The sequence below is a fragment of the Podarcis vaucheri genome, assembly GCF_965113315.1.
Source record: "Podarcis vaucheri genome assembly, chromosome: 11".
NCBI classification, from domain to species: Eukaryota; Metazoa; Chordata; class Lepidosauria; order Squamata; family Lacertidae; genus Podarcis; species Podarcis vaucheri.
This window is the reverse complement of record NC_138749.1, coordinates 4,049,445-4,062,030: the sequence shown is the minus strand read 5'-3', so window position 1 is coordinate 4,062,030 and position 12,586 is coordinate 4,049,445. Positions and strand designations below refer to the sequence as shown.

The 12,586-nt window shown below is 44.1% G+C and overlaps 1 protein-coding gene and 1 long non-coding RNA gene across 2 annotated transcripts in view; both read right to left on the bottom strand.

The window, feature by feature from the left end:
• Nucleotides 1–2,044, bottom strand: part of LOC309542638 (maestro heat-like repeat-containing protein family member 7) — a gene marked incomplete at its 3' end in the record, with an annotated part of 33,911 nt that extends 31,867 nt beyond the window's left edge. Inside the window, exon 1 of the mRNA XM_082241451.1 lies at nt 1,316–2,044. Coding sequence (XP_082097577.1) covers nt 1,316–1,462 — 147 coding nt within the window. The 5' untranslated portion in view covers nt 1,463–2,044. The remainder of the gene's footprint in view (nt 1–1,315) is intronic.
• Nucleotides 2,045–2,901: 857 nt separating this feature from the next.
• LOC309514307 lies at nt 2,902–5,883 on the bottom strand. The gene is made up of 2 exons (XR_014211908.1): nt 5,824–5,883; nt 2,902–5,737 (listed from the first exon to the last, which is right to left on the bottom strand). It is a non-coding gene; the product is annotated as an uncharacterized lncRNA (long non-coding RNA).
• Between the last annotated feature and the right edge of the window lie 6,703 nt (nt 5,884–12,586).

The window sequence follows — 12,586 nt, the reverse complement described above, 5'->3', positions numbered from 1 at the left end:
TTTTTGTTTGTTCAGTTTAAATCCGGCAACTTGACCAAATTCTTGAATTAACTCTAAAACCCTTTTCGTACTAGTGTCTGGCTCTTGTAAAGTAAGTACTAGATCATCTGCAAAAGCCCTTAACTTGTACTGTTTAGCTCCGACTGCTTCACAGGCTCCAGCTCATGCAGAATGCTGTGGCCAGATTGCTGGTGGGGGCCTCGGACTGAGAACATGGGACACCATTCTTAAAACAGCTACATTGGCGGCCCATCTATTTCTGAGGCAGCTTCAAGGTCTTTCTATTCATTTACAAAGCCCTGACCATCTGAGGTCCAGGCTGCCTCAGGATGTCAGGAACTCATATATCACAGCTTGACCACTGAGAACATCTATGGGAGTATTGTTAAACCAGAGGGAAAGGGGGAGAGATGCTACCTTGCTATGCTATTATATATCTCATGCACAGATGCAGAATCAATTTAACACCCTGGCTGAAATTTCCCAAGAGGCATCCCTCTGTTTGAAGTTGGAAATAGCAAGATGAACCAAATGGGTGTCTTGGCAAACCCAGCAAAGCGATTCTTCTGTTCTTATGATCTACATAGGTCAGGAAGGGAATTTCCACACACAACCCTCATATTTGCTCAAGGGTTAGACCGATTAGCCTGATTCTGCCCTGGATAGGATTCCAGAAGGGTTTTTCCTGTGGGATCGGTGCTGATTAGTACCAGTTATTATTGTATTCACTAATGAATCACTTCCCTCGAGGCACGCAACATATGCAAGTTTTAATTTTATTATTTATTTATTTTATTGCATTTACCTCTCGGCTTTTTCTGCAGGGAGCTCAAGGTGGTCCCCCTCCTCCTCCTCCTCATTTAATCCCCACAACACTCCTGAGAGGTCGGCTAGGCCAAGAGGCAGTCACAGGCCCCCAAGGTCACCTTCCATGAGAGTCACTGCTGAGCGGGGGAATTTGAACCCGGGTCTCTCCACTCTAACTACTACACCACAGTGTCTTACACAGCATAAATGCTAAACGGGTCAGTATAAATGCTAGCCTGTATCCCATCCTGTAACCTACCTCCATTGAATCTAGACTTACCATTTCCGGAGAAAATCCAACAAATTAAAAACAAGTTAAAAACGAAAACAAAAAGCCTATTGCCAAAGACCCATTTGCTATATCTAATCAGAATGATCTGTTATTGTATTCCTGTGTTTTTATATTGTAAACCACCCCTGTGATCTTCAGATGAAGAGCAGTATGGAAATTTAATACATTTTTAAAAAATCAAATATGAAATTGCAGCGTTAAGCCTTGGTCACTCACATCAAAGTCCAAATGCTCGGAAACATATTTCATTAGAAAGGTGGTGCTCTTGACAGCTCTTTCACGCTCACAGATTTTTGTGGAGTCAATCCAGCCATTTGTGTGCTGCGGGAGAGAAATAATCATCATCACATGGAAGACAACCATTAATCCAGGTCTGCAAATTCACAACGCTTTGGCCACTGGCTGGATCAATCATGCCGGGACCATAGAGGGGACAAATTGCAAAAAGGAGTTGTTTTGTAAAGGAGAAAGTTTGCTGCAATTTGTTCTACTTCTTCATCATCATCATTATTTTATACCCCACCTTTTTCCCTGACAGGGACTCCAGGCAGCTTACAAACAAAATAAGAACAACTTGAGATATAGAAAAAAGAAGCCATTAAATGAAACACATTGAAGATTAATGGAATTAGAAATTAATTGGCCCTTGGTTTGTTTTTGTTTTACTGTGTATTTTGTGTTCTCATTTTGTATTTTCATGTTGTGAACCACCCTGCGATCTGTCATTTGTGTGTGTGATAATTACAATAATACAACATACACCTCACCATAGCCATGGAATGCAGGAAGCATCCTTAGACCAAGCCCAGCCATTGATCTACCAACCTTGGTGTTGGCCACAGGTAATGACGGGCAGTTGCCCTTTGGGGTTTCAGACAGAGCGCCTTTTCCCAGCCCCACCTGGAGATGCTGAGGACTGAACCGGGGACCTTGAGCATGCAAAACAGAAGCTCTGCCCCTGCCAGCCACAGCCACCAGCTTGCCCTTGCCTTCTCCATCACAGATGTCTTCTAAGACATTTTGTCACTATTATCTATGTGTAGCACAGCCACAGAGGCCCAGCAACACTGCCACATCCACAGTTATGCTATGGAACTCACTGCCACAAGACACACAGGTGGCCACTAGCTTGGATGGCTTTAAAATCAGATTGGACAAATTCATGGAGGGTGGCTCTGCTCTGATGGCTCTGCTCTGCCTCCGTAGTTGGAATATATATAAAAAACAAAAAGCATTGTCCAGTAGCACCTTAGAGACCAATTAGTTTGTTCTTGGTAGGAGCTTTCGTGTGCATGCACACTTCTTCAGATACGCATGCACATGAAAGCTCATACCAAGAACAAGCCTAGTTGATCTCTAAGGTGCTACTGGACAATTCTTTAATCTATTTTTTTCTATTTCTGCTGCGTCAGACCAACACAGCTACCGACCTGAATCTAGATCCATAGTTGGAGGCACCAATGCTTCTGAATACGACTTGCAGGAAACCACAGGAGGGTTCCAGTTTAACAACGGGTTGAATAATTTTTGGGTTGATTTTTTAAAATGGCATTTGTTAGATTTGCAAATGTTAAATGCTTTTTTTTAAAAAAAAATGATTGGTCCTTTTTCATCTTTAATTGTACTCTTGTGTATAAATATTATATTGAGTTGCATTGTCAAGTCAACCTTTTGGGACTGTTAAAAGAGGAAATTCCCTTTAATATAGTCCCGATTCTTGTAGAGGAAAGGAACACCGTGCAGAGTGCGTTTTGAGGCTCTTACCGGTCAGGAGTAACAAATAGAGACAAAAACAATTAATATTAAAGCAAGGCGGCAATTAAGCCCGATCGTTTATTGCAAAGAAAAGATCTGTTGCACCAGGGTCCCTGCTCAGCGGAGGAGCAACCCGAACAAAAGAAAACTCAGACATTTATACCTTTCATTTTCCATACAGAAGGAATGAGCAAGTGAAAAAAACAGGATGTCAGAATAGGTGCGGCATGAGGGATTCACAGGTAAATCATAAGGACAAATAGTTGTTAATGGTAGCATTTGTGGATACTTGATTTCTATGGTGTAGACAGTGTATAACAAAAGGATTTAGGCAGATTCCTGTTTTTCCTATGTTTATTGATGGCTATGTATTGTTTGTTTTTCTGATTTTTCAGGAAGACTTTGAGTGATGCCTGGAGCAGATCCATAAGAGAGGAAACGAAGACAGGATTTTGGGTGTTTTCCGGTACTTTGCATATATAAGTGTGATTGTATAGCCTTGTTTTGAATAAAGTCATTCAACTTGTGAATTGGTCTGTGTGTGTACTGTAGACTTCGTAGATGGCACTGTGTAGCCACAGACAACTATGACATTTCTTATTAGTATCAAAGTTTTGCAGATACATTGGTACAAATAAAGAAATACACAATTTTTTGTCAGCATTGAAAAGTAAAGATACAGAAGGTAACAGATACAAAATACAGATACAGTAATACAGATACGTGAAATTTCAGTAAAAACTTAGTGACACAGTACAAGTGTATAGATGCAACAAATGTAATGTCAGCAGACGAACCTTGAGGGAATTTTTTTAGGGACTTTATAACTCACTTTATGATCATTTATTATTCTTATAACAGGACCATAGAATAATCTACCAACTAAACCTGGGGTCGGCAAACTTTTCCGCCGGCGGGCCAGATCGCCCACGTGATCATGCACACTTGTGCACATGTGCCCACCGCTCTTTCCCTGCTGGCTTTCGGAGCCACAGCGGGGGGGGGGGGAGAGTTTGCAGCTTCCTATTGGCTGCAGGAGCTTCCTGCAGCCAATAGGAAGCTGTGGCTGCATCCTGGAAGTCAGTCCCCATGCGGAGGAACTGGAGCAGCACGGCGGTTTAGCTCTGTGCGGGGACTGACAGAGCGGGCGGCAATGGCTTCCTATCCTGCAGTCAATAGGATGCCATTGCTGCCCGCTCAGTCATTCCTCGTGCCAAGCTAAACCGGACCTACGACCAATTTTCAAACAGGTACGTGCCTACATACGCCGACCTGACACGAAGGAAAGAGCAATTGGGATGGCTTGCTTCACGGAGGTGAGAGTCGGAAACGGGGAATGCATGCAGGCGCTCCTGCTTTGAAACAACTGCACCCAGGCAGGCAAGGAAAGCAGAGGGTGTAAGAAGGTCTCCTGCGCCACCATTGATGGCTGGCAGGCCTGCACTCTGCCTAGGGAAGCAATTTCTACAGGCCTTAGATAAGAACTGAGGGCAGTGTGCATTAACTAACTCCTTGCGCTTTGCTCCCCCTTTCTTCCCGCCTGGGGGGCCCTGCCCTCTGCCTGCCCCTCAGAGCCAGCATGGCACACAGGGCTGGGCTTTAGTGGCCGCAGCCTCTTCTCGTCCTCACCTGCTTTCCAGCGGCCTCTACCACAGCCTTTCTCAACCTGTGGGTCCCCAGATGTCGCTGGACTACAACTCCCATCACCTCTAGCTAGCAAGGCCAGAGCTCAGGGATGATGGGAGTTGTAGTCCAACAAAATCTGGGGATCCACAGGTTGAGAACCGCTGCTCTACCAGCTGCCCAAGGGAGGAGGCCAGCAGCAGTGACCACGGAGATGCCATGGAGGGGCAACAAGAGGCCCCCTTACAGCCGCCACTGTCATTGGGGACAAGCACTCATCCTCCTCCCCAAGCTCGGTGGCGGTAGCTCTGGCAGGGGAAACAGGGACATTCCGGAATTAAATCAGAAGCCGGTTGGCTTTCATAATACCGGGGCTGTCCCTAGAAAATCAGGACAAACTTGGAGGGTATGGGGTAGTGAACTTTGATTTTCATGGCACTTTCTTTGGCCTTGCACCCCATCAAGTGTTTTCTTTCTCAGCTCCTTTTTCACCGGGAGATTGGCTGCCTCTGCAGCAGAGAGAACATTGTGGACACTCTCCAAGAGTGGCTGGTGGCACCCAACCCCCTGATGCAGATGGGCGGCCTGCGAGGACTTAGCCATATTCTACAGGAACCGCTGGCGGCAAGAAATTGGTGGCAGGGGGCACATTATGAAGCGGTGTACAAATTAACCTAACAACGCCTTGCCTTTCAATGAGCCAGTTGAAAGGAGATTCCCTTATTCTGCTGCAGCCTTATTCTCAGGTGCAGACCAGCATAGGCAGGAAGCTGCCTTAAAGAGAGTCAGGCCAATGGTCTGGCTATCTCAGGGTTGCCTACACTGGTCAGCAGCAGAAAGGCTAATCTGGCACCTTGGTTGCCTTTCTGTCCACTCCCATCCCCAGGTGTCAAGATACAACCAGAAACTGCCAGCCACCTTAAGGGATCTCACAGAGTTGCTGAGGAGCACCAGGCCCGAACATCGGGAGACAGCAGCCGTATTGATAGGTAATTGAAAACAAAGCTCTTAAGATGAAGGGGGGTTTTAGGGCAGAAGTGGGATTTCAGCTAAAAAAACCTGGAGGCTGAGAGGCAGGGATGCAACTCCTGACTCTGTCCAAAGAAGAGCGCTAAAGGGAGGCTGCACCCAGAAAGTAGCTTTACTCTGCCTTTCTCCACCTGGCTTGGGGGGACCTCACAGGCCCTAGAAAGAACTGCTGCTGCTGCCACCCAGGACTGCCTGCCAGGAGCCTGAGGGCCCTGCCCTGCCTCTCTCCCCCTTTCTTGTGGGGACCTCACAGGCCCTAGAAAGGACTGCTGCTGCTGCCACCCAGGACTGCCTGCCAGGAGCCTGCCTCTCTCCACCTGGCTGGGGGACGTGGCGCTGACATGCTTCACAAGGACTGCGGCAGCTACTCAGCAGAGGGCTCCTCTTTTTAATAGTTTTAAATTATATTTTATCTGTGGCCTTTTAAATTGTGCTTTTTTGTGGATAGGTATAGTTTTGATCTTAAGGCGAGAGGGTCAGGGCTGCTTGGGAGTGGGCCCCAGCCAACAGAATGGCTGGGCATGTTCCACAGGGGGTGGGGTGTCCTGGGACATCCGATCTCAGTTATCATGGGCAGCAGGAGGAGTTACGCTAAGTCCAGACCATATCATTACTGAGGAGGCAGGTTTAGTTGTTGTTTGAAGACTATCCCTGCCTCCGGGTCTGGTCTTGACCAGAAGGATACTGGAATCAGCAAGGGAGACCCACGTGACTTTAAGGTGCTGCTGTGCAATCTCAGGAAGATCTTGTTTGGGTCCAGCCTGTTCACGAAGGAATCGGCCTCCTCAGCTGCTCCGTGTTGACAGTGGATGGGCTTGTACATGTTGAACTTTGCCGGAAAAGGAGAAGGTAAAGTGAGGAGCAGGAAACGGCACTTCCTGCCACCCAGAACTGCCTGCCAGGAGCCTGAGGGCCCTCGTCTTGAAAAGGATGTTGGAAAAAGTTCAGAAAAGGGTAACCAAAATTATCAAGGGGGTGGAGTAAATCCCCTATGAAGGAAGGTGGCCAAGGCTAGGACTTTTTGGTTAGGAGAAAAGGCAAGTAAGAGGCAGCACGATAGAAGTTTATGAGGTTTGGCATGGCACAGAGGAAGTGAAGGGAGTATCTCATTGGGAGATGCAGGACAGGCAAAAGAAAGGTAAATCAGGGAACTCAAAGGATCCCAAACAAGCATGGCTCTGGAACGCAAAGGCCATCCTGACGCAGAGGACTTTAGGCTCCTAGCCCTGTCTGTCAAATTGTCCGTCTGGTAACTATAAAAATTGGCGATAAAAAAAATGCTGCACACAGCAGGGAAGGAAGGTGAGCGATGGAAGGGTGGAGGTGTCTCCAGGCCTGACTCCTGGCTTGTTATCTGCCGGCCGTGGGACCGGAGGCCTCCGTCAGGAATCCCGCTAGATGGGTTCAGGGACAGAAGGGGGGTCTGCTTGGGATGGAGCAGATCCCTAATTCAATCCCTGGATGACCTGCTAAATTATTATTATTATTACCCTTTGCAAGGCTTTCTTGGCACAGAGCTGCAGAAGAGATATCACACCACAGCATGATAATATCCTAAACTCATGTTGCAGGGTGTATCTGAGGGAAGAATCATGCTTCAGTGTCTGAGTGTGTGTGTTGGATGCAGAGTTCACTCCCTGGGGATCTCCAAGTGGGGCTGAGAACAGCTGCTGCCCTCCAAATCCTGGAGAGTCAGGGACTTCCGGAGGCGGTGCGAAACGGCAATGGCGGTCCTCTTTAGGCTGTGAAGAGGGGCTCCGCGGAAAAGGGTCGTCCGCTGAGGCAGAGCGGAGACCCGCTAAGTAAAACCACAGGTAGAGTGAGCCTGTGGTCGTGGGACTCGGCGGGCACCAAGAGTGACCTCGGAAACGAAGAAGGGACCCCGTAAGGGGCTCCGGAACGTGGAGGGGGTAGCGGTGCTGTGAGTTCATCGCTCTTTCCGTGGAAGTGAAGCCGCGCGGCTGCTGCTGATGAGCGCTGACCTTTCTTCTTTGATCATTCGACTTTTAAACAACACACCCGTGAGTAAGAACTTCAAGGCTTTGGGATCTAATTTTTTGGGAAATTCGGCTGAAAGCAGGAGACGTTAAAAAGGAACTCCGTCTTCCGGCTCTGTTTAAAGTGTCAAGCAAAGGCTTTAATAAGCTGAAGCGTTGAGAGGGGTTTCCTCTCCCTTAAAATAAGTTGGAATTGACTTTGCAAATTCGGACTGGATTGTACAGAATTAAAAAAGTTGTGCTTGTTTAATTGGACTGGACTTAGATCTGAACTTCTTCTCCTCTCTTTGGTGGATTACAAAGTTTAAAGAACCCAGCTCCCGGGCTGCTTGGATACAAAAGAACCATCAGACTGCGGTAAATTGTATCTAAAGTTAAGTTGTTACATCGGGGCTATGTGGTGAGATACAAATAAGGGATTTTTGCAAGCACCACTGTAAAGAACTCTTATTTTTGATTTGGACAAACTTTTGCAAGCTTAAAGTGACTTTTGAAGGTTCTCTCCTCCTAATTTCCTTCTCTATTGTTTTCTGGGAACTTAATGGTGGAAACTTTTTACTTTGTTTTCTAACCTTTGGGGAGCTGCCCCTACTGGATTGTGGAATATCTAGTCTCTGAGAACTGCTGGTTGTTTGCAAATCTTCTGTTTGAATGTTTACGCCTTGGATTGCTTTTCCCATGGGACTTACAGTTTGACCTTGATACTTGGACAGCTGTGGAATGAGTGGCGCTGCAAAAACAAGGGCTGCCAAAAAAGCAAAACAAACTGAACTGTTGCAATCAACTTTGCCTGTGCAGCCACGCAGATCATCTGTTCCAATTGTTACAGGCCTGCAAGAAGGAGAAGTAAAGCAGCCAGCCTTTGGGGACATGGCTTCAGGAGGGCCGGATGCAGCCTTTAGAGAAATACTTGACCAGCTGGCAGTGTTAAACAAGAAAGCTGATGAACAGGCGACTAAACTTGATCAAGTGACAACAACAATTAATAAACTGACTGACCAAGTTGCTCAAAACACACAGGCAATAGGGAATATTCAAACAACAATGGTAGAAAACCGTAAATTGGCGGAAGAAGCAAATTTAAAAGCAGAACAAAATAAAAAGAAGATTGAGGAAGTAAGAGGGGAAGTAAGGCCACTGAGTAGACAGATCACTGAACAGCAAGCCTATCTGTCCATGCTGGAATTGAAAAATCGGGAAAGCAATCTTAGGCTGAGAAATATACCAGAAATTGAGAAAGAAGATCTGATTGGTTTTTTGACAGCAGAAATATCAAAGTTCTGGGGTTTAACTGAAGACAAGGACTTCAAAATTGTCACCGCTTTTAGATTGGGAAGAGTGGCGAGAAAGGACAAACCAAGAGATTGCCTGATCATTTTTAGATCTAGGCAAGAAAAAGACCATATACTCGGCTTACACTTTAAAAATTCATTGGTGATCCAGGGAAGGACAGCAGAAATCTTCAGAGATATACCGAAACAACTTTTGGATTTAAGAACCACTTACAAAGACCTTGCAGGATTACTGAGAAACAACACAATCCCCTATAGGTGGGAATTCCCTCAAGGACTTTCTTTCAATTTCAAAGGGAAAAAAGTAAGAATTAGAACAGCAGAGGACCAAGAAAAGTTACTGAATGACCACGGGGAGGACCTTCGGAAAGGAGTAGCAGGAGTTTGGCCACCACCTCCGTCTGGCCCAGCACCCGTCCCACCTCCAGATCTAGACGATAAAGGAGACCCATCCCTACTGGTTGACAAATTGATTCAGGATGTCTCTTCAGCTTCTTAGTTGGAACATTCATGGCGCAAATTCTCCCGAGAAAAGGAAAAGGATTTTTCATATATTGAGGAAAGAACAATTGGACATTATCTGTTTGCAAGAAACACATGTAACTAGGCTCCACAGGAGAGTCTTAATTAATAAAAGACTAGGCCAAGAATTTATTTCATCAGATAAGGTTAAGAAAAGAGGGGTAGTGATTTACGCAAAGGAGAGCCTATCACCAAAGTTTATGTTTAAAGATGAACAAGGAAGAATTTTGGCGATTGAAATACAAACACAAGGAGAAAAATTTTTGATAGTAGGAATTTATGCACCAAACGAGGGGAAATCGGAATTTTACAAAAAGCTGCATGAGACAATGCTGGATCATATTGACTACACTAACATCATCGTGATGGGAGACATGAATGGGGTGGTCTCCACTCATATGGACAAATCACAAAATCAAAACTTAACCAAAGATGGCAGACTGCCTAAAACCTTTTTCGAACTAACTGACAATATGGACTTGACCGACATATGGAGGACAAAGAACCCCTTAGGTAAAGAAGGAACATTCTTTTCTGAGGCCCACCTATCATGGACAAGAATTGACCAAATCTGGATATCTAGAGGACTGGCACCTAAGACAAAAAAAATAGAAATCTGCCTCAAAACTTGCTCCGACCATAATGCTTTGAAAATGGAATTGAGACTTACGCCAGTTGGATCCTTCAAATGGAGAATGAATGACACCTTGTTTAGAGACCAAGAGATTGTAAAGAAGGCCCAAAAAACGTTGAAGGACTATTTTGAGATAAATTTGAACACTTTGGTGGAAAAGAGAACAATCTGGGACGCAAGCAAAGCTGTCATGAGAGGGTTTCTGATTCAACAGAATGCGATCAAGAAAAAACTCTGGAATGGGAAAAAAGATAAGATATTAGAGAAGATAAGAGACGGTGAAAAGAGGCTCAGACTTAATCCAAAGTCAAAAGAAGTGCTAAGAGAAATTAAATTTCACCAAACACAATATGCGAAATTGATTAACCAATAAGTGGAGTGGAAAATTAAACAAATGTGGCAAAGATCGTTCGAATCAGCAAATAAATGTGGAAAACTATTAGCATGGCAGTTGAAAAAGAGACAAAAATTGAACTTTGTTACCAATCTGGAGGTTGAAGGAGAAAGTATTCAGAAACCAGAAGAAATTAGAAAGTGTTTCCAGAGATATTTTTAAAAATTATTTACTCAAGGGCCCCAGGCAGAGTCTGAGATAGGCCAATTCATAAAAATAAATGGATTACAAAAGCTATCACAAGAGAAACAATCAATATTGAATTATAGGATAACACAGCAGGAAATTGAAAGTGCCATTCAGAATATGCAATTAGGTAAATCCCCAGGCCCAGATGGACTTACCTCCAAGTATTATAAGACATTGAAGGACTACTTGATCCAACCACTAATGGAGGTATGCAATCAGATTATGGAGGGGAAGGGGGCACCAGAATCGTGGAAAGAAGCATTCATCACTTTGATACCGAAATTGGAATCTGAAAAGTCTCATCTTAAGAACTACCGTCCCATCTCACTCCTAAATGTGGATTACAAAATTTTTGCTGATATTCTGGCAAGCAGATTTAAAAAGGTTTTAAATGAGGTAATTCATAAAGATCAGGCAGGCTTTCTCCCTGGTAGACATATGTCTGATAACACCAGGAATATTATTGATATTTTGGAACTGTTGCAGACAAATATGACCACGAAAGCAGTGTTAATTTTTATAGACGCAGAGAAGGCCTTTGACAACATCTCTTGGAAATTTATGAAGAAAAATTTGGAAGGGATGGGAGTGGGACGGGCGTTCCAAAATGGTATAGAAGCAATCTACTCAGAGCAAAAGGCTAAACTTATAGTGAACAATGTGGTGACAGAAGAGTTTAAGATTGAAAAAGGGACATGACAGGGGTGCCCCTTATCCCCTCTTTTATTTATTTCAGTCCTGGAGGTGCTGCTCAATTTGATTAGGAAGGACCAGTTGGTGGAAGGAATACAGGTCGGAGCGAAACAATATAAATTGAAAGCTTTTGCGGATGATTTGGTTTTAACATTACAGGAGCCAGAATCTAGTACAAAAAGAGCTTTAGAACTAATTAATGAGTTTGGTCGGGTGGCGGGATTTAAGCTGAATAAACAAAAAACTAAGGTTTTGGGGAAAAACTTGACACCTTCAGAAATAGAGGGGTTTCAGAAAGAAACGGAGCTAAATGTGGTTAAAAAGGTGAAATACCTGGGGGTCAATTTGTCTGGTAAAAACTTGAACTTATTTAAAGACAATTATGAGAAATGTTGGTCAGAAATCAAAAAAGATTTAGAAATTTGGTCAAGACTAAAACTTTCCTTGTTGGGAAGAATAGCAGCCGTAAAGATGAATGTATTGCCAAGGATGTTGTTTCTGTTTCAAACCCTACAGATTGTGGACAGAGTGGAATGTTTTGGAAAGTGGCAGAAAGATATTTCGAAGTTTGTCTGGCAGGGCAAAAAGCCCAGGATAAAATTTAAAATACTAACAGATGCAAAAGAAAGAGGGGGATTTGCCCTGCCGGACTTAAGGTTATATTATGAAGCTGCATCTTTCTGCTGGATGAAAGATTGGTTTTTACTAGAAAACACTGATGTCCTAGATCTGGAAGGGTTTAACAATGCTTTTGGATGGCATGCATATCTGTGGTACGACAAGGTAAAGGTTCACAAATTGTTTAAAAACCATATTGTCAGGAGAGCTTTATTCATTGTCTGGACTAAATATAAGGACTTGTTCGAAAATAAAACACCGAGGTGGCTCTCACCAATAGAGGCAAAGGCCACAAAAAGACTTAATATGGAGGTTGGTTGGGCAAAATACTGCGAGATAATAGAAAAAATCGGAGATAATTGGAGGTTGCAGAATTTGGACAAACTTAAAAACAAGGTGCGAGACTGGTTACATTATGCCCAAATTCAAGAGATTTTTAAAAAGGACAAAAAAGTTGGTTTCCAGGTGGAGAAAACGAAACTAGAGACAGAATTACTTGAACCAAAGACTAAAGTGCTTTCTAGAATGTATAACTTGCTGCTTAAATGGAACACACAGGATGAGACAGTTAAATCAGCCATGATAAAATGGGCTCAAGACATTGGGTACAACATTATGTTTGAAGACTGGGAAAGGTTATGGACCACCGGCATAAAATTCACGGCATGTAATGCCTTGAAAGAAAACATTATGAAAATGATATACAGGTGGTACATGACCCCAGTCAAGCTTGCAAAGATA